The 25,443-nt window shown below is 39.6% G+C and overlaps 1 protein-coding gene across 2 annotated transcripts; it reads left to right on the top strand.

Moving 5' to 3' along the window:
• The first annotated feature begins 730 nt into the window (after positions 1-730).
• Positions 731-19,307, top strand: LOC121411854 (tyrosine-protein kinase ZAP-70-like). 2 transcript variants are annotated; one of them, XM_041604733.1, is made up of 4 exons: positions 731-907; positions 11,024-11,190; positions 14,853-14,947; positions 16,566-19,307. In XM_041604733.1, the coding sequence occupies exons 2-4, from the start codon at positions 11,086-11,088 to the stop codon at positions 17,224-17,226; spliced, it is 861 nt and encodes a 286-aa protein (XP_041460667.1). In that variant the 5' UTR covers positions 731-907; positions 11,024-11,085; the 3' UTR covers positions 17,227-19,307. The 2 variants fall into 2 exon arrangements, with proteins under 2 accessions (XP_041460667.1, XP_041460668.1); XM_041604734.1 differs by lacking the exon at positions 731-907 and adding an exon at positions 1,011-1,140.
• Positions 19,308-25,443: the final 6,136 nt, after the last annotated feature.

Below are 25,443 nucleotides of genomic sequence, written 5' to 3'. Positions count from 1 at the left end.
TAATTGATACCATGATTCATCGGGATTCCTCTTTTAAGTTAATTATTGGTTCCATTACGTGTGTGACAAACTCGAAAAGCTCTGCATCTGGCTTATTTCATTCCAATAACTTTCCCATTCTCTCGGCCTCGAAAAACATGAAGGTATTCAACTACGTTGGCGATCAGAGGTGTAAAATATATAGCGTAATGATCGAGCAAATTTAGGGGGTCACACTTTCACAGACTAATTATGAATTATAATAATAACACTTATTTACCCAGGGTAGCCACTCTCAGCTGTAAGCTGATTTTCCATTTTTTTTAAGCTAGGATCGAGCGAAGCGAGAGAACAAAAATGTTGACACTTTAAATATCTATTTTCGATAGATTTTGACATATTAAAAAAAAACAGTATCACGTACATTTCATCTTTCCCTTTCCTTTTTTTTCTTGGTCCCCGAAAATCCATTATGTAGGCCCCACCCCAGTGGGGGGGTTACATTTCTACCACAAGGATACGTACTTCTAAAAGTCACCCATCCGACACCCATGGAGATTTTATATCATTACTGATTTTGTTACAAGGTAATAAGACGTATTGTAAATACAAATGATATATCATAATATGAAATAATTTCTATTTCATGTGAAAGTGAAAACTGCAGTGGGTGTCCCCACCCCCCCCCCCCCGAATAAGACAACAAGCAGGGAATCCCCCTTTCCCTTTTGCTTTTTTGAGCGTTCAGAAAATAGAGGAAGTTGCAAACTGATCGGTACGCTGAATGATGATATTTCTGCTCCCGACTTCTTTTTAGCTTAGTGACTGGATATTTTCCTCGAATTTGTTGTATCCTCCTAACCAAGTATTCCAGCATTTCGAACCAATCGTTTGGAAACTTCTCAGAATATCTTCAAGGAACGCAATTGTAATTATTGCTCTTGTTTCTATTTCTTTAAAGTTATTTTTAAAAACTTATTTATGGCATTAAGCCTTGAATGACACACAGAGGCTATTGCTAATGCCAGTGTGTGCAATTTTTATGCACACAACTTCCTCTGTAAAATCACGATTCTAGGGTATATGTATTTAAGTAGCGCATAAGCCAAACCACTGCCTAGCTCTGTGTGTTGTGCAAAGTATACTAACCTTGCTATGAATGTGAGTGGGAATGATATTGACAGTTTTGGTATATAAACATAATGAAGTGATACTGATGCTCTCTTTTTTTATTAGTAACTCTTAGTTTGTTTTCTAATTTAGCCACATCAGATATCAGGAATCAGGATAGATGAATGGTGTTGTTGTAGTAAGTCACCCCCACCCCCATACAGGTTCACTACCGACGGGGCTATCAAGAGAGGGCGCTGGACCACTTGGGATACTGGAGCCAGACGAACGTTGTATTTGAAGCTGGAACTGAACGAAGAACACACACCTGAGGAATCTCTACAGATAAACACAGGTATTTATCTGTTTTACGTTCACTTGGTTTCATATACCACACCTAGTGGTCAAGCTAGGGGCGCGACCGCTACAGTGGCGCTGCGAGCCTGACTGTGCTTGCTTTTGCGGGCATTTTAGAAGAAAAATAAAAATAAAATTAATTTGGGAATAATTGTCTGAGCTATCTAGAGTATGCCCCCTATTGCGCATCGGTTGAGCTGATCCTATGCCCCGCTGCGTTGGGGGAAATGGTCGCCGCTCGAGTGAGATTAATCAGTTTTTGCTTGGGCTAATCACGGGTGATAGGACTAAATTTAAAGTCTTGTCATAATAAGTATATTCTATGAATATTGTCCCTTGTTATATGTTTGCGTTTGTCCTGAATTGAGACGTTGAGTCTTGATTTTGGACATTTTTATGCAAGCATCCCCTCTCTTTTTTGGTCAGGTTTCCGTCGCGGGGACTGATGGTAGTTCCGGTCCCGTGACGGAAAATTCCATTAAAGCAAGGAGAATACACGTGTCTTGTGAGTTTGTTTTTAGTTTGGTGCTTTTATATCTGTTTTCAGTTGTGGACGAGTGCTTTACGTTGATGTGATTGTGTGTTTTGACTGTGATTTTGGTGGTTTCGGTGAATTTCGTGTCGTTTTGCGAGTGATTTGTGAGTGCACTTTTTGTTGTTGGGGTGCTTGACGCGGACGGACACGGGTGATACGGCTGGGCTGGAGAACGGCTCGGAACGGGGATCCACGGAGCGGGGCAGCCGCGTAGGGATATCTTCCGAGCTTACGGCCAGTGCCGCCGCCATCTTGTTTTGGAATCGTCGACTCAACGTTGAGCATTTCATTTTTCGAGTGAAGATTTCTGATTTGAGATTGAGAACGATTTTGGCCTTGCGGAAGGTGCTAGAGGCAAGAAATAGGTAGGAAATTGATTGTATTATTTTCCAATTATAATATTATTAGTGCAGTGGTTGTTTTAGCGTGTTGTTTTGCTCCTCGAAGCTGGGTTCATTGTTCGATATATCTAGATTAGATCTAGAACAAGGTTAGCCAATATTTTCGGATTGGGCTAGGACGTGTGTACACGTGTTGATATACTGTGTAGGGTGTTTGCGGCGTAGGTGGCGTAGTGTGAGAACCCACCCGCTCACTGTAGTGGGGAGTTCAGAAAAAAAAAAAAAAAATTTGGTGAGAGTGTGGGGTGATTCGGCGTGAATAAAATATTTTGTGTGCTGAACTTGAACTGCAGCGTGATAGAACCAGCTTCGAGGGTTAATAAAATAAAGAGGTAAATTAATAACACAAGTTAGGCTTAAAGGTTAATATAAATATTTTTAGAGCTAAAATTATTCTTTTTGGCAGTGCTAGTGTAAACTATTAGTGACAACCGGACTAAATTTAATTAATAATAAAAGCAAGAATTTTATACGATAAATTGGGCTCACATTTGGACCTAATTTTGTGGGATAGATTTTCTGGATAACTTTAGCAGGTTTTTGGTGGGGCCATTACTGTGCCTAACCAGTAACTGTTAAAGGTATATTTTTGGACTTTTACGGTTTTTATAATTTTTGGTGGCTGAAATTAACTGGCTTTTATTAAATAAATTGGGTTTACATTGGGACCGAATTTGTTCAAATAATTTTAGTAGGTTTCAGGTCGGGCGTATTACTGGGCCTAACCATACAAATTAATTAGGGTATACTTTTAGACTTTTTTGTAAATTAGTTGTTAGGAGAAAAATATAAGAAAGAAATTAAATACCCAATTAAGACAAGTTAGTTGGTTAATACTTGTGGGGTTTTTGCGATTTTAGTTGCTAACCGGAAATACAGGAAAGAATTTAATAAGGTAAATTGGGTTGGATTTAGACCTAGCTTTTTGAACAATTTTGGGATAACTTCAACAGGGTTTTTGTTGGGTTTAGTATTGAGCCTAACTGGACCTGGATAGGGTAACACCAATCAGGGTAAAGACAACATGGACGGGGAAGATAAAATCCCCATCAATGTATGCTCCTTTGAGGAGTTTAGGTCGCTAGGGCTAAGCTCAGCTCTAGCTGGGATAATTCAAGGGATTAGAATGGATCATGGGGAGATAACCCCTGAGCTTTTTGGGTGCAGTCCAGTACTGTGCAATAACCGAGAGCTAGCGGCAAGAGTAGATTTCTCGGGGGGCACCCAGGGGGGAGAAACTAGTATTTTCACTACCCCCAGGGGCGTCCCACTATGAGCACCCCGTGCAGGGAACCAGACCCGAATGGGGCGGGGCCAGGGGGTGCTTATCCATATGATCATTACCCACCTGCGGCAAGCCAGACTAGTGGGTCCTGGGGCACCAGCCCCTCGCACCCACTACGGGGTGAGCGGGGGCCCGAGCCCCCAAGCAACCGAGGGGCAGGCATGGGGGTTGGTGTAGATCCGAGGGGCAGACCCAGGCACCTCGTATGCGAAGGGGCTAATGAGCCCTACGCAAGTAGATGCATGCAGGTAAGTGGTGATTCTAGCGAATGGTCAGGAGGTGATGACCTCCCCGCTAAGCACCCCTCCCAAGGGGGGAGGCAAGGGGCAGGTATAAGGACCAGGGTAGGAGATGGAAGGGGCTCCTCAGCCCCACCCCCTACCCCAGACTACAGTGCAAGAAAGGTGCGGGCGGGTATTACACGCCCAGCCCAGTATAGTTCCTCCTCGCCGCCTAGTAGTCCGGCGGTGTCACCTGCGAACTCAAATGCTTCCTCAGGGGGGGACTGGTAGTGGGTTACCATATTACACGCTGCCAAAGTCCCTCACTTTCGATGGCAAGGGTAACTGGAGGGCTTTCTTCAGGAAATTCACCGCCTTTGCTGATCACCACAACTGGACGGCCACTGAGCGTGTAAGCCAGTTATATTGGGGTCTGAAAGGGAAGGCGGAGGATTATCTGCTGATGGTCTTAGACCAAGAGCCAAATTTGCTTTATGCAGACTTGATATCCAGGCTACAGCACCGGTTCGGGGAGGAAGGACTATCCGAATCCGCGCAGTTAGAATTTGTGGCGGCCAAGCAGGCACCCACCGAATCCCTGTCTGAATGGGCGGACCGGGTACTCCAGTTAGCAATGCGCGCTTTTCCAGGGGTCGATGGCCCCTACCCACATAGACAGGTGGTCCTTCGCCTGTGCCAGGGCGCCCTCAACCGAGAGGCGGGGTGCCATGCACTCACGCGAAATCCATCTACTGTGGATGAGGCGCTTAAACTCATTGAGTGGCATCAGCACGTGTACCGTGCTATGTACGGGCGCCCTAAAGCAGTGTCTCAGGTTAATGGAAGGGAGGTCCGTGAAGTGGAACTGCCCCAAATCTCTAGTAGGCCTGAAGGGGAAGCGAATAACGCGGAATCGAGCGAAGGATAGCAAACTTGGAGCGCAAGACAGAAGAACGCTTAGGCCACATTGAACAAGACCTGCAGCGTCTGGATGGGTTGGAACAGGACCTCAAAAAGGTCCTGGAGGCTGTTCAGACGAAGCCAAAGCTAGCGTACGAAGGTGGAAGGTCACCTGGTGGTGACCGTTGCTATGAGTGCGGCCAAACTGGTCACTACAAAAATAAGTGTCCCTTGGTCCAAGAGAATAGGGCCAAGGTGCAAGTTTCTTTTGTAGAGGACCAGGAGGGAAACTCCAGCGGGTCGGAGGAGGTGGCCAGCCCCCGGCCCCCAGCGTCAGAGGCCAAATGGAGGGTTCCAAGCTAGCCAGTAGCTCAGAGGAGCCATCTGTCGGCTCATCTGAAGGAATAGCAGAGGGCATGCCGGAGCGCCTGATAGTCCCCGGGAACAACGCAACAGGAATAGCTACTTGTGTAGAGGGAATAACTGCGGCTGCAGCGGGGGATCCAGTTGGTCCCTCGAACACCCAGATATCAGACCGGGGCGAAGCCAGTCTGGAATCAGTTCCAGATGCTCTCCCTGGACTTGGGTGTGCAAGCGAGGTTGAGGAGGTAGTGGTGTGCAGGTTGGAGTCACGTTCTACTCTCAAGGTCTCAGTTGTTATAGGGGGGGCAGCCAGTAAGCGCAGTTGTCGATACCGCAGCCGAGGTATCCATCATCTCGGATAGGCTCCTGCAGTCACTGGACCCCCAGCCCCCTAAACTGAGAGAAGTGATCCTGCATGCAGCGGGACGGGATATGAAGATGCGGGGGACAATTGTCGGTCCCCTTTCCATAGAGCTTGGGAACCAGGTGTTCTCAGAGGAAGTTTATGTAGCCCCTATAGCTGATCATATGCTCCTGGGGCTAGATTTCCTCAGCAAACGCAAGGCTGCAATTCACCTTCAAGATCCTCACATGCAGCTGGGAGGCCAGAGAATCCCACTGTGGTACAGTGATGATCCTGGGCGGCAAATCGCCCGGGTTCATGTGCTTAAACGAGTAATTGTCCCTCCCAATGCAGTCAAGCGGATCACCGGGGTCTTAGATCAACGGTTAGGGGGTTTCATGTTCAATCCACAGGGAGGTTTACAGGTCCTGGTCCCTAGCTCGGTTCACAGGGCTGGGGATACATTGGAGTGTTATGTTATAAACTCCACTGATAGGCACCTTAGGATGACTTGTTCTGAGGTGCTGGGGGAAGCAGAAGAAATAGAGGGGGAGATGGGACCTCCCACTGTAGATAAAGGGGTCCTTCAGCTAAGTGTAGATGAGGGAGGCGAGTTGCCTCCTCACTTGGAAATCTTGATCCTACGGGGGATCACTTTGGCAGATTGTCCTGGCGTTCCTGGATGACGTAATTGTCCTAGGAAGGATTTTTGATGATCACTTGGACAACCTGGAAGAAGTTCTAGGTAGGTTTGCTAAGTTCGGGCTCAAATTAAAGCCCAAGAAAAGTGTCACTGGGATTGCGGTTCCCTTGTACCGGATCACGGGCAAGCAGCCGTACTATTGGGGAGCGAAACAGAGGTCCTCTGCGAAGAATAGAAGGCTTTCCAAAGCTGGGCCACATTTGGCGAGATGGTGGACGATGTCATGCCTCTTGCGGGGCAGGCCGCAAAGGTGGGAATTCCCACTGGGCCAGGCCTGGAAGATTGCCCAGTATTTGTGCTAGTCCAGAAGGGTTCAGCGCATAGGTGGAGCCAGTCCTGTACAAGGCGGTCAGGGTGAGGCCAGTGGGCGTTACCGATGGGCCGCTGCCCATCGACCGGGTATGGGTGGAATGGGAGAAGGGTCCTACCTTTGGGTCAATCAGACTACGTGTCGAGTATTTCTGGGTGCAAGTGAGGGAAAGATTTATAATTCCCTCTAATGTACGTAAAGGGATTACACGAGCATGGTCAAGAGGGAAGGTTTCTCGCTGGTAACGTTAGTGCCGGCAAGGGTAGTCTCTTCAGTAGCTTCACCTATGGGGAGATCAGCTGAGTCGCCTCTTTGTACCTTTTGTGTCCTTTTGTCTATGTTTTCTGTTGTTGTTTTTGTCTATTTAGGCCATGTAGGGAATGCTTCATGGTCCACTTTGGAGGGGAGTGTTTTAAATGGCCCTTTCCATATCATGGCAGCACTGACGCCCTCTTCCTGCACCTGGGGGACCTAGGATGGGCACTGGTGGGCCAGTTTCCCATCCGAACGGGAATGCTACGTTTTGCACAGCCCTGGTATGAGGGTGCTTCACCAAGGGAGGGACAGCGGCAGCTCACTGCTATGGGAAAGCGGAGCTTTCTGGGGAGGGGGGACCCTCCTGGGATATGGGTGTTGGTACGGGTTTTGTATTTTTATATATATATATATACGTGTATATATGCAGCTGTTTTTATACGTTTTGTACGGATTTTTTGAAAGAACCTCAGGGAGGTGTGAATATTAAGTTAAAAGTTTTTACGGGTTTTAATGTTTTCAGGTTACTGTTTTTTGAAAAAGTTTAAGGTGTTGAGCAAGTTTTTTGCACAGTTGTGCCAAGCGTTTTGGACAGTTTTTGCAGTTTTTGTATATAAAAGAACGATTTTGTTTGATGGCTAATTATGCAAAAATCATACTTAATCATGGGGGAGTACAATTTTGCACAAGTGGTTTTACCAAACTTTAAGGGGGCTTGTGCAGTATAGCAAAGGAGGTGCATGTATATGACAAAGCGTACATGCTGTTGCTAGTAATATACATTTGGATACATTCTGCGGGGTGTTTTTTTAAAATGTTTTGGAATTCCTACATGAGCTCGTTTTTGCTTGTGCCCAGCTGGGAAATAAGGTTTCCTGGTTGGAGTATTTGGGAGCGGAAAATTTTTTCCTCCCTCTACTGATGTCTGGTTAAGAAACTCGAGGGACCGAGTTTTATGGAACGGGGGGGACTGTTGTAGTAAGTCACCCCCACCCCCATACAGGTTCACTACCGACGGGGCTATCAAGAGAGGGCGCTGGACCACTTGGGATACTGGAGCCAGACGAACGTTGTATTTGAAGCTGGAACTGAACGAAGAACACACACCTGAGGAATCTCTACAGATAAACACAGGTATTTATCTGTTTTACGTTCACTTGGTTTCATATACCACACCTAGTGGTCAAGCTAGGGGCGCGACCGCTACAGTGTAGTCCTAGATCTAGACTACGTCTACGTACCGTAAGGGCACTAGTATTCAACCCGGCATAATTCAAAGATTTTGATATATTTCCAAAAATATTTAGAAATATGGAAAGTATCTTAATTTCATACCTTTGTTCCAGGGTAATCTGTTGTCGGTATTTTTTTTATCAATCTGTCGACTGTATGCGCGTAGGATCGAATTATGCGCCGATGGCCTTTTGCACTGAATTGCACTAGTATTCAACCTAGTGAGGATAGATAGCAAAGCTCAAAAGGGTTTATATTGGTAAATTAGATCTAGATCTATGTAAGTCTCTGGTTTGATTAATTCCCTGTTTGGTCTCATCTCAAATGGTCTAGTCCATATTCGGATGGGACAAGGGCAGATTGAGAGACAGGACCATCTTTCATCGCTAGGTTGAATACTAGTGCAGACGGGTTGAATACTAGTGCAAAAAACCGTCGCTGTATAAATCGATCGCCCGCGCACAAAGTCGACTGGTTGAAGAAAAAAATAACGGAAAAAGAATAACCAGCATTTGCTCTAAGAAATAAGACGGGTCTGAAATTCAGGTAAATTCTATGTTTCTATATATTTGAGGAAACCCTCCAAACGGGTTGAATACTAGTGCAGTCAGTCGGCAAGCCCCTGTGTTAATGAGCAAATGGGCCAGATTTATCCAAGTCCTCTCGTGGCTGAATTCATGTCCCTGCAAAATCTCGTGAATTGTGAGACTTTCTTTCTCGAAGAATTTAACCACTTTCTCTTGGAGTAAAATTGATAATTTTTGTACCATTGGGAAGAGTAAATGTTACTCTTTCATATTGGTTATTTCTTTTGAATAAAATATTTTGATATAAATAGTGATTTTTTTACCAGAAAAGATGCATCAAACAAAAAATTTATCCTCTGTTTTCACTTGCAAATTGTGCAACATTTTGTGTTTTAGGTACCAACATTATTTATATCATCAGAAAGCTCAAACTCTATACTTTCTTACAATGTCACTCTTGATATGTGGCATCTTTTAGATGGGTCAGCAGCCAGCTTTTTCCATCAAGATGCAAGACGAGATTTCTAAAATTTCTGAGTAACATAAAATCCAGAGTTCTGATTGGCTGAATAATGTTTTCACAACAACAGGCGCGGGTTATTTGAAGAGATTACCACATGGTGAGTGTGACCTTGCAGAGGCCCAGTGTGGGGAACATTGGAATTTGCGTGGGTGTGTGGTCTCTGTGACCAATCAGAGTGCAGTATCCTTGTTTTTTGAGCTGCTAAATGTACTTGGCCTATGAAAAGCTGGCTGCTGACCCATCTAAGATACATCTTCTTATACAAATTATATCATATTAAAGCGTAGATCTTCAGCTTTATTATGATCTGAAAATCATTTGTACTCAAACAGAAATCAAGTGTGAAAACAACAACATTTGTTGCATGAAAAAAATCATTTTGTTTCATGTTTTATATCAAAAGTTTTCCCTATATTACAACATTTTTTAAAAAAATTCCAAACACATGACCTAAAAGAATGATTCTTCTTCTTTACAAAGATACCAAAAACATGAAAATTTGGTTAATATTTAGAGCAGCAATGGCAGAATAAAAAGAGGTGTTTTGGTTCGCACCAAGCTCATTAACTATGCAAAAACCCTATAGTCATGAATATCACTTGGATAAAAGAAGCTACTTTTTCAGGGCTTGCCGACTGACTGTAGTGCCCTTACGGTAGGCCTAGTCTAGATCTACGACTACACCAATCATCTATCCTGATATCTGATGTGGCTTGTACTAGTCTATTAATTATTAGAAAATAATGCATGTAGTACATGCATGATCGTGACAGGCCTCTGTGAATATCATTAAGGCCTGGTCACACCGCGTTGTTGGAGCGGTCATGGAGCGGAGAGAAAAAAAATCGCTATCGTTCACCATTTTTTATTTCAATTGTTTTCTTTTTTGAAAATCAGAGACAGATCACCTAATTCGTCCTCATGACAAATTAAAATTCTAGTTATTTTTGTTTTCGATTTTTTCCCCAAATTTGTGAGCGAAATTCGACCCTCTCTCCCTACCGCTCCACAACCACTCCAACAATGCTCTGGCGGTGTGACCGGCCTTTAATTACTGAAAAAACAGCTTTAGGAAATACATCCCAGATACGGATATTGCAGTGTGAGTGATAAATGGTGATATAGTGGGAAATAGAAAACTGAGTAACAAGTTTTAAGTGCGGTTCTTGACTTGAAGGCTGAAAATTATGTGACTTGAATGTATCTAGGCCTAGTGAAATCAGACAAGTAAAAAATACTAGCAAGGAATAATAAAGTTAATATGACAAAAGATTTGTATTAGTTTGAGTAAAACAATTTTTACAAATGTTATGATTATCCAATGAGCAAGCTGATTTTTTTAAATGTCATCCCATTTTTTTGTGGATTTCCTAATTCATGAAAATTTGACATAATAATTATCGGTCTAAGGTCATTTAGCGTCAACAAGTTTTGACCATGTTGTGGTATCAAAGATATAAAGGTTAAGATTTGGGATTTTTATGAGATAATTTTGCATTGGTAAGTCCCTATTCCATAAAGATTTAATTTAATGGTTATCAGGGCTATCAATCAGTGTTTCGGAATTGGAGGGAAAGTGACAAAAAGTTTTTTTTTTAAATACAGAATTTTGCTTGCAAAGCGCAATTTAAGATTTTATTGTAATTTTTGTTTCGCATTGCATATTATAATTTTTCACTTCAAAATGATTGGGGGGGGATGTATATCTTAATGGTGGGAGGGTGACATCCCCCCTCGAATGATTGTAATTTCGTGTCACTGACCGGAAAGGTCAAATATTTGGCGAGGTTAACAAAATTAGGATATCATTATCAAATAGTGTTGGTTTTTTCCTCTCTTTTTGAAACGTTATCTTTAGTTGTTTTGGAAGTCAACATTTCTGCTGTATTGAAATGTTAAATGCAGGCGAGACTGCTAGAGGCGTTCCTTGTTTTGATATGGATGTATTTGTTTATTTATTTTATTTTATGAATTTCAGTCTAGAGGTGGGAAAGACCCAGATGTAAGAAGATCTGGTTCCCCAATATATTGATCCAGAATATGGAGAGGAATGGACCAGGAGCACCTCAGATCCCAGCTAGACCAACCATCTTTCAACATGCAGAGTCCCTACCCTTTTTCCATGGAAGACTTACAAATACCGAGGTAAGTTGCTCCGTAACTGTCTATCGGCACAGCATAAGCTACTTAGCCAAAATGTTGGGGTGTGAGGAAAACATGCCCCCCCCCACAAAAAAAAACCCGGAAAACGTGTTCTGCAGCTCATCATATTAAATGAATAAATGTAAAATGACAAGATTGATGCGAGACGTAGCTTTTAGATCTGATTTTATTTGGCTTTTAGATCAGATTTTATTTGGCAAGCTTACGGCCTCGCGCCTTCATCGGCCGATATTCATGGGAACAAGCAGAACAAAATATATGCAAGTAAGGTCATGATAACAAAAAAGTTTCTTTAAACTTTTTTGTTATCATGACCTAATTTGCATATAATCAACAATATTGCTTGCATTTTCAAGGTCATATTTGTGATTTTCAGTAGCTTTTTGTGTTGGTTTGTACAAGGCAGGGATGGTAAGATGAAGACCTATTTTGTTTCTTTTTTTGTGTGTTAATATCGGGTAATATACATAAAATTAGAAGTTATTTCAAACTTTGTAAATGTCTGAAGCTTGGGATGGAAGGAGGGGAAGCTGAGCATGATTTATTAATCAGTGTTGGTAAGTATGAAAACAGTGTTTAACACAGTGAAAGTGAATTCTTTTTCAATTTGATGAATGAATTTAAGGATATCTGAGACGTTTTGAGAAAGAAAGCTGGAAAATTTGCATTGTAAAAGTGAGAATATTTGTTTGAAAAACAAGTCCGTGTAAATGTTTTGGTTTGGCAAATACATGTAGTAAACTTTTCTTGGATGTAACAAATGTGTACTTACCATTAATTTGCTTTCATAACTGAGTCATGACAGTATATAAACTGAAACGATCTGGAGGAGATTGTATAATACATGATGCAATTCAATAATAAATGACATGGTACTGAAATGGAAGCTAAGAGGACGTTCTCATTACGCTTTCTAAAACTAGTTTACTGGAAACCGATTCAGGAAACCAGTTTGGAAGACCGCTTTGCTAGCGTTCCCACTTGATCACACGAAAGTGGTTTTCTAAATCACTTCACGTAAAGCGCTCTTGTTGCTATGGATACCCTCTCAGTGGGGTGACACGTTTCGCGCGAAATTCGAAACCGCAGCATAGGCATTCTACACCTGTCGTGTGGAGTAGCGCGCTCAAAATGTGTGAAGTTTGCTTCCTGAAGAATGGTTATGTCCTCACTTATGCTAAAACCAGTTTAACGAGGCAAAGCGATCTTGAAGACTACATTGCGAGGTGGTTTTCCAAACTGGTTTGGAAGACCACTTCGACCGTTCTCGCTACGCGTTAAACTAATTTCCACTAAACTAGTTTTAAGAATGTAGTGAGAACAGCCTCTAAGATACTAATAGTAAACACAAGGATCAAATGAAAAGTAAGTCAGTTATGTTTGTACTGAATGTGAAAGGATATTGAGACACCTAAGAATAGCTCTTGAATATCATTTCCTTGTTATTATTTTGGATACTTGAGAATGAATCATATTCAAACCACTTGCATTTCAATCTGATGCAGAACTCTTTGAGACAATGAAAGAAGTGTTAATAAGTGTTATGTTTGAAAATCAATTGGAGTTAGATAATGATAAGTAATACTAATGACCTTTACAGATGGAATTGTCTGTGTGTCTTTTTCATGTGATATGTGGAAATGATGGGGAAGGATTGTTAATGGTAGTTTTGCTTATTAAGGGTTTTTTTTTGCATTCATTTTTCTGTAACAATTTTTTTCCATGGAAGATTTGGTGAAGTCAAGTAGTAGTCCAAAGTTTTAGATCTGATTATTGTCCCCATTGAACGGGGTGGATGGATGGATCCACGTCACACTCTCTGCGGTCGCCCTTACCGCCTCTTTCCACTTCAAATGGGCAAAGTGTATCCTCCCCCTCAAACCGACCCCCCCCCCCCCCACTTACTGATTCCATGTCTTCTTTGGCCATCTCCTCAAATTTGATTTGATTTTATTTATTTCTGCATTCAAGATAATATATGCAACATAACAATAAGGTGATACAATTCAGTTTCACAAAGTAATAAAGCAATAGTCATAATAAAGCAATGAAAAATAAATATCGACAAGAAGCAATATTCAATCGAAAGAAAATAACAGTTTAAATGAATGCAGGAGACCGCCATCGTGAGCGGTTAAGCTTGAAAATGATGGCGGCCTCGTAAAAATCATCCTGAACTCAAAATTCAGTGTTCTTAAAACATGCCTTTCATAGTATTCATACCCCCTCAGCATACCAAAGTACCCCGATTTAGCTTTGCCGCCAAGACCATCCTTCTCTCGGGCCTTTTTGGTAAAAGTGGAGATAATGGCAGAGCCTGGGATTTGAACTCATAACCTTTCAATAATTAGTCCTATGCTCTAACCACTAGACCACACGACCCTTTGGTCTATCTGTCTTCATCAAAGTCCCCATCTCAATTTCACTCAAACACCATCTCATTTTCACTCAAACACTGTGATGTCTTCCTCCCATTCTGCATCACTGACTCACACAACTCTTATCCTTCCTTCCATCTCCCAAGCCTAGGAAATAATTCCCTGTGTAGAAGCTTTTGACATTCCCTGTACTTCACCCACCTACAAACATTACTGCTCTAGCTGTCACATCCACCACTCACTCTTGCGATTACTCTGTCACCAGCACTGGCAAATCCAGGGGGGGGGCACAGCCAGCCCATTCCCCCTCCCCTTGAGAGCCATAATCAAAATTTGTAATGTAAATATACCGTTTTAACCCAAGTGTGCCCCCCCTCTTTTGAAAGTGAGGACCCTTTTTTCTGCTCGTCAAATTTTCATCGGAAAAATGCCACTAGAAGATTTCATATCAAATTCGAGGAAAGATATGAAATAATATTTTAGGTGTTTGAGGAAGTGAACATTTCTGAAACAATGACATGACCTTTTGTTTATATACAGTACCACATTTGGAAAAAGAAATTGAAGTTGAACTCATGATTTGAGTGGACTTGGCCTTCAGTGTAACAAAACTGAAAAAGGCAATAGTGTACTGTTTGAGTTCTAGACATCATTTCCTGAGTACAAGGCTTCCTGTACTAACTGCCCTGGGACTAACTGTCCATGTTGTGCGTTATCATGTGTGTATGATATCCAGGGAATGAAAAAAACTCTCATTGTACTGTATGTGTTCTGACAATGTTTGATGAATCACAGTTGCGTATTCATGTACATGTACGTGGTAAAAAGTTAAAAACACAAACATTTGGGTTAACTTCATATTGCTTTGTTGACATCCAGGTTGAATGATAGGAATGAATAACCTCATGAAAAGCCATAAAAATGTTTTATACTTCATAATTTCACAATTTTGATGGATTAATATCCATTCTTTGTATTGTACATATATTATTCCTATGGAAAATTTCAATCATAACTAGATTGATACTGTGTAGCAAGAGTGAACCAACGTGCCTGTGCGATACAGGGCGTCCACTGACCTCGGTCTTATAGATATGAAATTATGACTTTCATTACGCAATAAAGGTTCCATGAAGTGTTTGAATCTTTAATTGAAAAAAATATACGGTACTACGGTTAATGAATAATTTGTCATAACTTCCTTTTGGATGTGTGTGCACAAAATTTGCATACTGATTATCTGTTTTTGTTTTTCTTACATTTTAGGAGGATAGAATTTTCAAGTACTACTTGGATACTAGAGGGGCTTTTCTACTGAGGAAGAGCAATTCCCAGGAAGATACTATTGTCATTTCCATTGTGTAAGTTCACAAAATTTTTTATATCAAAGATTAAAGGCCAGTTGTAATTCAAATTTTCTCTAACATGCAGTATATTGTATGATACTATGAGATAGCAATATTCCTGTCATATTCCAAACCTATCACTGGTAAGGTACAATGTAACACCCTTTAATTCGGTGGATTAACAACATGGTGCACCATGCCGCCATCTATTGGTTGCTTGCAGCAAACAGGCCAAATTTCTAGCTTGGAGGTTGGCATCGCGTGCAGACACAGGCAGCACACGGTGCTAGTGTACTAATGTGACTGTGATGTATTGAAAATGATAAATATTTGGCAATAATGCACCCCCAAAACAATTAGAAATGTGCGGGCACATCTCTCTCCCACCTCATGGACCCTAATAAACAGCATATCCGGTCGAGCCGCGTCGACCAGCGCTGAATAATTGCATGCATGCATGCATTATAGTACTATTGCGCATGATAGATGTTGACTTTTTCCCATGATGCATTGCGAATTTCTGCTTGTCCACCGCAACCGATAGATGGTGGCGATCCGCCAAATTTTGAGCTTTCCTCTGCCCACTGAATGTTTAATGCATCTTGGAAATCACCCCCTAAAGCCTCTTTGGTTCATGAATTTGATGAATATAGTTTAGGTTTAAAATTTCATCTTGTGATGTCTCTTATTTATAATATAATTTGGTATTCAAAGTAAATATTAAGTTTGCTGTAAATTGTTTCAATCATTTGACTTGCAACAGAATTGCAAATGAGAGTCTTCTTTTTAAATATATATAAAATTAACCTTGAAACAATCTTAGGCAAAATATAGGGCAGTTAGATGAATGAAGAGCCATGGGAGTGGGGTATTAAAGGTTTGTTTTAAAAGATAATTCCTTCATAAATGATATTTTTAAAATACAAAGCGATAATTGAAGACTAGTACTGCGAGCTACACATACATGTACATCGAGAGTTATTTTATTTGATCATAGTCTATATAGTACAAGACCACTTTCACATTAATAGCTTGTACAATTGGCGAAGGGAAATCCTGTGGTTGTGTTTTATTTCCGGATTGCGAAACTACTGGTTTTCTGTGCAGTGATTAGTATATCTATGATACTTTGTATTTCTTTATTGCTTGCTCTATGAGTTTCTCATGAAGATTAATGCCTGCTAGGAAATTGCTGTCTGTACGTTGCCCTTTGTTTTTATACCACTATTCCCATTCATCACTCTTTAAATGTGTGATTAATTCAACAAAGTGAAGATTGGGTGTTAGATCATTCTGCAGTCTTTGGCAGAGCAGCCTCCAAATTTATCACATGATCATGTTAAAATTAATTCTATTTTTTTACAGGATTACCCAGTTCTTACTGGGTAGACATGTAAATAAAATAGAATTAATCATTACTGTATTTAATCGAAGTCCTTCATTTGTTTGGACAGCAGGTTGGAAAGTGTTGTGAAAATGGCTGTTTTTTTTTAGCGTGGAATATTTTGGGCTGACTCAATTGTGAACATTGAACTCTCCCAATTTAACTGGTTCTTTGCTGCACTGCAGTATTGATTTTGGCATGAATTGTGTTGTAATATAGTGTGCACTCTCTTGTATATTTTACAAACAGGGTTGACCGGAAGAACATCTTCCACATCAAGGTAGAACAGAAGCATGGTAAAGTTTGTATCTTCCAGAGCAATGATGTCTTCTCATCCCTAGCCAGTCTCATAGAATACTTCCAACGGCATCCTTTCCCAGGCACCAGGCATCAAGATCTTTACCTCACTAAAGCAATCAATGCCAACAGGTTTACACCAGCAACCGCTGGGACCCCAGCTCTAGGGGAGCGAGCACCGCCCCTCTCAAGCCTGCCGAAGGAGCCTTCCATTGATGAACGTCCGCCCATGCCACTTCCGTCCTCTCAAAATCCGATCTACGCGGAGTACCGCCATCTCTACTCCCGCGTTGACAAGGTGGAATCAGACCAACTCGACCGGATACTGCTGCTTTGTGAGGAAGTGGACAAAGAGATTCAGAATGTGGGTAGAATGAAGTGCTCTTGTGGTCTGTACAAGGAGGAATCGGAGCTCATCGATGGCTGGATGATGCATCGGGACACCGAGGGCGAGGCCACTAGAGGGCGCATTTTTTTCCTCGATACCAAGACAAACCAGTCTACCTGGAAACTGCCACAGGAGGTTGAGCTGGAGATCAGGAAGAACCATCCTGACAAATGGAGAATGCTTTGTAGACTGTTGAAAGAACCTCTTGCTAATTATGACTTTTAGATTGGAAGACCAAAGATCATGTATGGCCGTGTGTTGTCGACAGGGTGGCAAGGCAGTAAAACAGACAAGAGATTTTGTGGATCAAGATGTATTTCAGGAGAAGCAGCTCGCAAAACAATGCCAAAGTGTGGGTAGTATAAACATATTAGTGTTTTGTACAGCATAGAGGAATGGTTGTAGGAAGACAGCTTCTCAATGAATTTAGCAAAGAAAATTAATAATATGACATGCCAATCAGGCTTCCTTAGTTTGATTTCCTTGACATTAGGTTTGAAGTTGAATGTCAATATTGCAAAAGAAATGAAAAGAATACTGCACGTTTTAGTCTGTTTCCTACCCAAGCTCACACTGGTTATCTGGTGGGTGTTTTATAAAGTTGTTTGTAAGTTAAGAGCGACTTTAAGAATGACTCGTGAATCTTTCTGACACTCTAAATAATCAACAATGAACATTTAATGGTCAATATCATTTACCACAAGAAAGGATCACCAGTCGTTCTTAAAGTCGCTCTTAACTTACAATCAGCTTTATGAAAAGGCCCCCTGAAATGTTATTGAGTTTTTTGCCTGTATCACATTAATAATGTGATAAATCAAAGTTATTGTGTACTATAATGGGTTCAAGGATGTGTAACTTTTGCGAGTGCTTATGCATGTTACATGTTCCTGCTTTGATTCTAAGCAACCGTCCAAGCGTGAGATGTTTTGGGTGCAGCCCTGCATTTCTGACGCATCTCTACTTCTAGTGCATCAAAACTGGGACGCCATGAAACGGGCATTCTTTAAAAGAGAACCGCTATGATAGGGAAAGAATTTTATTGCGCCTATTTAGGGGCGCATCATCCGTTATGCTTGTTTATCTGAGGCTTGCCAGATATACCTCACAAGTTAATGCTAAAATATTATCTGTCATTAACTAATAACAAGATGCATGTGCGTTAGTCGAGTATCAAAATGAGGTGAGATAGTAAACTGGTGGGTGTTTCATGAAGCTGTTCGTAAAGTTGCGCACAACTTTACGATCGACTGGAACATAATTTTAGGTCCTAACTCAATTACATTAGGGTTATCAATTGTCATGAGAAAGGGTTACCATTTGTGTTTAAAGTCATTCGTATCTTACGGACAGCTTTACGAAATACCAAGTGTACTGGATGAATACGCTTTGATTCTTCTAGGCTATTTATGTGAGATCAAATATGGAAAGGACTGAAATGAAGTATAGTTCATAACAATAGAATTTAATGTAATGTTCTTGAAGCAATTTGGACCTGCCTGTCCTATCGCTTGGTACTTGCCTCTGTCTTCCAGAAACTGCACAATTATTTGTGGATTAATTTATTTTGCAGACCTTGAAAGTAGGAATTATTTTTGATAAATATGTATCTATAGTGGCCACTGCTACTTATGGCAAATATCAAGAAAACTCCAAACCATAAAAAAATGTTATGAATATGCTGAGGTGAAAAGAATATTAAGATGTTATCTAGAAAGTATTCAAGATTAGCTGAACCCTACCAAATACCATTAACAAGCAACTCGTGTTTATTTTATACTCAGGATTTCACCCAAAAGTTTTATAAAAGTTTACTGCAAAACCAGAATTCTTATGAGCAGAGTCACATTGTACATTATTAAAGAATAAGTAGTTAATTTTTGTTCAATTTACATGTACATTTTAATAACAGTAAACAGTTTTAATAAAGATTTTGGAATATATGTTCATGTTTAATAATGGAGAACATATAAATGTGAATTGAATTCTGGATCTGATAAAACGAGGTACATAAAAGTTGAATGTCAAACAGAAAGAAATGATTGGATTGAAATAATAGGATTTTTTTACATTAGATTGGTTAATAATCCATTTATACTTTTTATCCAATTATTTTCTAAGTAATGTCCTATTATTTTTCAAATAATGGTCTATTAGGTCTAGCAAAAAATGTCTACTATTCTCACTGTCAAGTCATGCTTTCAAAGTCTAATTAATGTATCACTTTCCTCAGACCCCAATGCAAAAATGTGGTTTTTAAAAAAAAATACAGGGGCCGATTGCACGAAAGGGTCTTTCCAAGGACCGTCTTTTGTGTCGCCCATCTTTTATGATACGCTATAAGCGGAATGTTTCTGAAATTTATGATAAAAGATAAGATTCGTTACCTTACTTTTAAATCAAATTTTATACAATTTCATGATATATCACATCATTTTATAAATAAATATTTTGTTACTAAATAGGTTCATTATTGCCGATTGAAATAATCGCTAGAGGGTATTCATTTGTCTCGCAATCTACTATGGTCAACAAGGAAATTCGTGATCACTCTCGCAAAAAGTGTTCACTGGCTTTCTAGGAAATTCGTGATCACTCTCGCAAAAAGTGTTCACTAGCTTACAAGTTCACGAGCTTTCGAGTGCCGCTGCAACTCTTTATCAAGTGACGAAAATTATCTGATATCGTACTCTATTTATACTAACCTCCAAGACCGTACGCACGAACGCGAGAACAATAGGTGGGCACTGATCCGTTGTGCGATTGGTTAGGAGTTATAATATTTTGTTTATTTTAACGGAAGAATGAAATATGTTTGCAGATAATTCATTTAAAATGCGTTCACATGGTGCATCATAAAAGATGGGCGACACGAAAGACGGTCCTTGCAAAGACCCTTTCGTGCAATCGGCCCCAGGAGGCCAGGCAATAGCCAGCCTGACTGTGAAACTATCATAGTAAAACCGGAAACATTTATGACATGAAACTGAAATGACTTGGCATTACTGCATTTGTGGTAAAAACACTTATAAAATGTAATGGTATTATGAAATGCAAAGTTTCAATGTCTTTCAATTACCTGTGCATGTATTTCAGTAGCATCAGAGCATTAAAGTCATTACAAAAAGGGAAAATTAGGTGAATCAACAGGCCTGTTCTGTGGTTTGACTGAAACAATGGTACATGTATATGACCTGTAATTGAACTATTGGCAGCTATTTTGTGTAAGCTTTGAAATATTATGTCCATGTTTACTTTGGTATCATTCTTAAATGGTCAAGAAAGCTTGATATCTAACCTATTTACCTGTTGAAGATTGATTTTGCTGTGACATGCATTGTTCTCAGTCTCCAGCCCATGTGTGGGTTCAGGTTCAAACAGGTTACCTCTTTGATAAAAGGAATTTCTGTTGTAGACCACAATAGCATTATCCATGGTTTGAATTAATTAGTGGTCAAGATTTTTTGTATCATTTTTAGAATGCAATGGCGTAGCTCATCTGTATCTATGGTTTGAATGAATTAGTGGTGAGAATATTAATGAATTTTTTTTGTAGACCATAATGTAGTATTGTGACATTTGAAAGTAGCCCAATGTGCATGTTATGCTCTCTTATGAGTAGTTTCGTTTCCTGCAGATTTTTTTAGGAAGTATAAAGGTCCTATTTGTCATACTTGGCTTTATTGCATCATATCCTTTGCTAATAGTATTTTCATTCTCACATGGAATTGTACTTAACTTGTTTGGGCCTAAGACTCCACACACTTTGAGGAACATATTCTATTTATTTTCACATCTGTAGTATTTATGTAAGTTCAGACATCTGATCTGAGTAAGTAGCAATGTGTACTTTGAAATATCAACTCAAATAGAGTCCTGCATATTCCATCCATTCCACATAAGTTACGCATTTCAACGTTTAGACCTTTTTTTTAATTGTTCATAATCCTTGAATTATATTTCATTGTTTTACAACTTAGTTTTCAAGTTGCATTCCACATTAATTTTCTAATTGGCTGAGTTTACTGCATTTAATTTTATTTGGGCATTCAACCTTTAATCCTTTTACAAGTTCTTTATGTACAAGAGTCACTGTAAGTGAAATGTCTTGGTGTTCTATCTTTGGTGTTCTACCCAAAAAGGAAGTTCAGATTTTATTACATGTTTTGAGATTTGATTGTTGTTTTTTTCACCTTGGCCCATAAGGTATTATACTGGCGTGATATGATGAGGGATAAACTCCATAAAAACTTTGGTTTGAAAAGTTGCTGCATCAATATTTTTAGCTTTTATAAAGTCAGAGGCATCCAAACAAACATTGATATATTTATTTGTATGGTATGCATACTTTCTCAGTTGTGCCAGTTTCATAAAGCTGTTGGTAAGTTAAGAGCAACTTTACAACGACTTGTGAACCTTTCTTATGTGCTTAATAATCACAAATGTACATATGGTGAATATCATTTACCACAAGAAAGGATCACCTGTCCTTTAAAAGTCGCTCTTAAGTAGCTGCTTTTATGAAACGGCCCCCAGATTAAAATAGCAAAGAAAGGAGGCAAATGTTCATAAGTTCTTCCTGATACTATGATTGGTTTAGAGCTGTTGTTCATTATAAAACTCATACCATTATTAGTTTTCAGTATACTTATTAGGAAGACAAGAACTTGTGAAAATTGTAATGTTATTTGTGCATAGTGTGGTAATGTATTAATTGTAGCAATGAATGTGGGTTGTGTGAGAAGACCAAATCTAATTTAAATCTAAATTTAATTTAATCTGCTGAATTAGCAAAGTACAAATTTATATTGGTACGACACTGACATTGGTTGGTATGGCACATTAGTATCATCGATAGTACTCGATACTTGGTGGAAATTTTACCCCCCCCAATCTCTTAGCCAATCAAATAGCAGGTTTTCAGTAACTGTTATCCATAATTTACAACCACCATTTGTGATCACTAGCATCGTGAATTAGTGCAATAAGGCCTTACAACATTTAGAATTAAAGGGTGGATCTAGCTTTTTTCCAAGGAGGGGTTTGACTCACTCACAAATGAAGATCATTTGGTAACAAGAAATTTGAAAAGCAAAAAAAGGGTTTCACTTCCCAAAAAAGGTCATTTTGGTACCGAGAAATTTGTTTGCAAGCAAAAATAAATAAAAGGGTACACTGTAGAATGGAGTTTTTTTGGAGTTGGCTCCAAAATGTAGGTCATTGTTTTTACTCGGTAGCCCAAGGGAGGGGAATTAAACCCCCTAACTTAACACCCCTCCCCATATATATGCCACTCGATTCTGTCGGCTCAATAATTTTTCTTCAGGTTGTTTTTACTAACTTATGCATGAAGTATATAATATTATTAACACCAATTGAAAGAAGAGGCTGTAACCTTCAAGGTGATATGTCATTTGTCACTCATATTTGTGATTAATTTATGATAAAACTGCGATAATTCTCTTTTTTTTTTCCTGGGACTCGCTGTTAATCAAGGTCATTGTATTTGTCAGAATTGTAGAAGGGTATGTGGTATTTAACAAAATAGTACAGGTATTTCAATATTTGGAATTTAAATCCAGGTAGTGTTTTTAGGTGATTTGTCATGTAGGGGTGTTGTGGCTCAGTGGATAAGTCTCCGGACTTTGAACCACAATGTTCAAACCCCACCGAAGCACTCGCGTCCTTTGGCAATGCATTTATCTACATTTGCCACTCTCCACCCAGGTGTAGTAAAAGGTACCTGGTAGGAAGGCATTCCTTGAATGCTCGAGCGTCGTCCGATCAGGATAGCCATGCTAAAGTCAGGGTAATAGTATGCAGCGCTTTGAAACATTTGTATTAAACGCTATATAAATGTTGCATAATATTTTTATTATTGATTTTCACTGGCAACTGTCTGCAGCTACAGATATGCTTGAATACGGTTGAATGTGAACAAAGTTGTCTGGGAAAATCAATGACAAGGTATGTCAGGAGATGCTTTCCTGATAAAATTGACATGTATTAAAAAGTATTGGTAATGATATGCGAGATTTGACATGATGATTCCTATAATTCGCAATAGTTTCATATCTTCAAGGTGTCAATGACCAAAAGGCATGCTTCAATCATGAATAATAAGTCAGTGTTTGATAGAGTTCGAAGGGACTGGGTGGAAACATGGACCCACCAGTAAGGTCCATGGTGGAAATGACGCAGCAGAGGCTTTGATTTGTTGTGTTTAACGCACAAAACTACAAGATGAATTGGCATTCTCATGTTTTATGCAGATATTATAATTTCAAATGAATATGTATTATTACCCAGAATAAAATCTAGTTTTCTATCATACAATTCCTGCCAACACTTGTCTGGATTTTTAAGTGGAGTGTAATCCAAATGTAATATTGATTCTTCATCAAAACAAGGTATATTTTTTCTAAAGAGAATAAAGAAAATAGTATAGACACAGGTGGGAGAGAGAGAGAGAGACTTCGAAAAATATAGGAGGGGGCTAGAGTTATAGAGAAAGATTATAGAGAGAGAGAGAGAGAGAGAGAACAAAGATCGTGAAAACATGGCTCAAAGAGAGCGTGGCTGAACCCTATCTAGCCGGGGTATTTTGGGAGATCATATGGCTGCGGGGGGGGGGGGTTCTCATGACCCCCCCCCCCCCCTTTGAGATCTCAGCCGTCGATCGCGCCGAAAATTGGCACGCAGATTGTCTAGGACAAAATTCTATATTCATTTCCTGCAAAATGCTTTCATTATGTTAATTTATGTGTAATTTGTATGCAAAATCATACCTTTTCCTTTTAACTCCCTTAAAGGTCAAGTCCACCCCCAAAAAATGTTGATTCGAATAAACAGAAAAACAAATCAAACGAGCATAATGCTGAAAATTTGATCAAAATCGGATTTAAAATGAGGAAGTTATGACATTTTTAAGTTAAGCTTATTTTTCACATAACAGTTATATGCACAACTCAGTGACGTGCAAATAAGAGAGTCGATGATGTCCATCACTATTTCTTTTGTTTTTTATTATTTGAATTTTGCAATATTCAATTTTTTACCAATTTGACATCAAGGGCCACATTAACTCGACCATAAAATTGTGTAACAATGGTGATGCCACATGTTCAGGGAGGAATAAAACTTTGTTTCACGGGACAATGAGGAGAAAATTAGAATATTTAATATTTCATGTAATAAAATACAAAAGAAATAGTTAGTGAGTGATGTTATCACTCCCCTCATTTGCATACAGACCAGGATGTGCACATAACTGTTTTGTGAAATTAAACGAGACTTGAAAATGTCATATCTTTCTTATTTTACATCCGATTTTGATGAAATTGTCAATGTTATGCTTGTTGGATATTTCCCTTTTCATTCAAATAAACTTTTCTTTGGGGTGGACTTGTCTTTCAATAAATCTCCAAATGTTCTCATTTGTGGTGTAGAATATCATTGTTGTGCTATTAAGATAATGTATGTGAAAAAAAATGCGATATCAGATCAATTTCTTATGTTTATATTGTTTTTGCCAATTTCTTGTGTATTTCTTTGTTTTGCTTCATTTGTGTTTTTCATTGTTTTTGATGGACTTTGTCGGGAACTCTTTTGAGATCATAACATAAAATAAATCAATTTAGACCAGCAAAACTAAAAATAATCATACATTTATGCTTTTGTTTGAAAACACAATTTGCATTGACTTTGTACACGAAATCACGTTTTTGAGCATTTTTTGGCCTGACATGCTCTTACAAAATGTTGCATAATTTAAAAACCGCCTACCCGAGCCCCACAAGTTTGGTCTCGAAAGATGCGCAAGACTTAGTCAGTGAGCGGTGCAGTAAAAAAAAACTTCGCAAGGCAAAAATATTGCGAGAATCGTTGAGGGGGGGGGGTGTCCGTGCTCCTCCCCCCCCCCCCGGCCTAGATAGGGTTAAAGCATAGATGGTCATGAAAGCATAGTTTTGAGGATGGTGAGGATTAGGTAACACAAAACATGTTTGATCAAAAAGTAATATTCATAAAAAATTTATCCATTTATTTTGTAAAAGAGTAACAAAAATACTTTTTTATTTTTCTCCCAAAGGACTTGATGGAGAGGGCTTGTTGAAGGTCTTTATGGATAGAATTCAAAAATTTTCGGTCGGTAAAATAAAGCATTTTGAGCCAAAGGAATTCTTAGCACAGCCAGGCAGCTGCCGCCGTGTCTGGTAGGATATTTATGATAGTTATTGTTTGGAGGTTTGGAAGAAACATATCGTCATCGTTATTGTGGAATGTGGAAGGTATCAAAACTATACACCTCAAGAAACTTTTGTACGCACTGACTGTGAATGGGAATGCCAAGTCAATTGCTCATCAATAATTGAACATTCTCTACGAGCAACATTGTGGCCTCCAATATTAGAAATATCTGTTTTTGTTTGTGGTAACTCCCGT

Source organism: Lytechinus variegatus, chromosome 3, assembly GCF_018143015.1.
Source record: "Lytechinus variegatus isolate NC3 chromosome 3, Lvar_3.0, whole genome shotgun sequence".
In the NCBI taxonomy this organism is placed as follows: domain Eukaryota; kingdom Metazoa; phylum Echinodermata; class Echinoidea; order Temnopleuroida; family Toxopneustidae; genus Lytechinus; species Lytechinus variegatus.
This window is presented reverse-complemented; position numbering and strand designations above follow the sequence as displayed.

Bases quoted from the DNA above. Each gene is read 5' to 3' on its own strand.
- LOC121411854 (XM_041604733.1), top strand. From the start codon at position 11,086: ATGGAGAGGAATGGACCAGGAGCACCTCAGATCCCAGCTAGACCAACC. The intron at 11,191-14,852 runs GTAAGTTGCTCC...CTTACATTTTAG, and splicing joins GAAGACTTACAAATACCGAG to GAGGATAGAATTTTCAAGTA. The intron at 14,948-16,565 runs GTAAGTTCACAA...TTTTACAAACAG, and splicing joins ACTATTGTCATTTCCATTGT to GGTTGACCGGAAGAACATCT.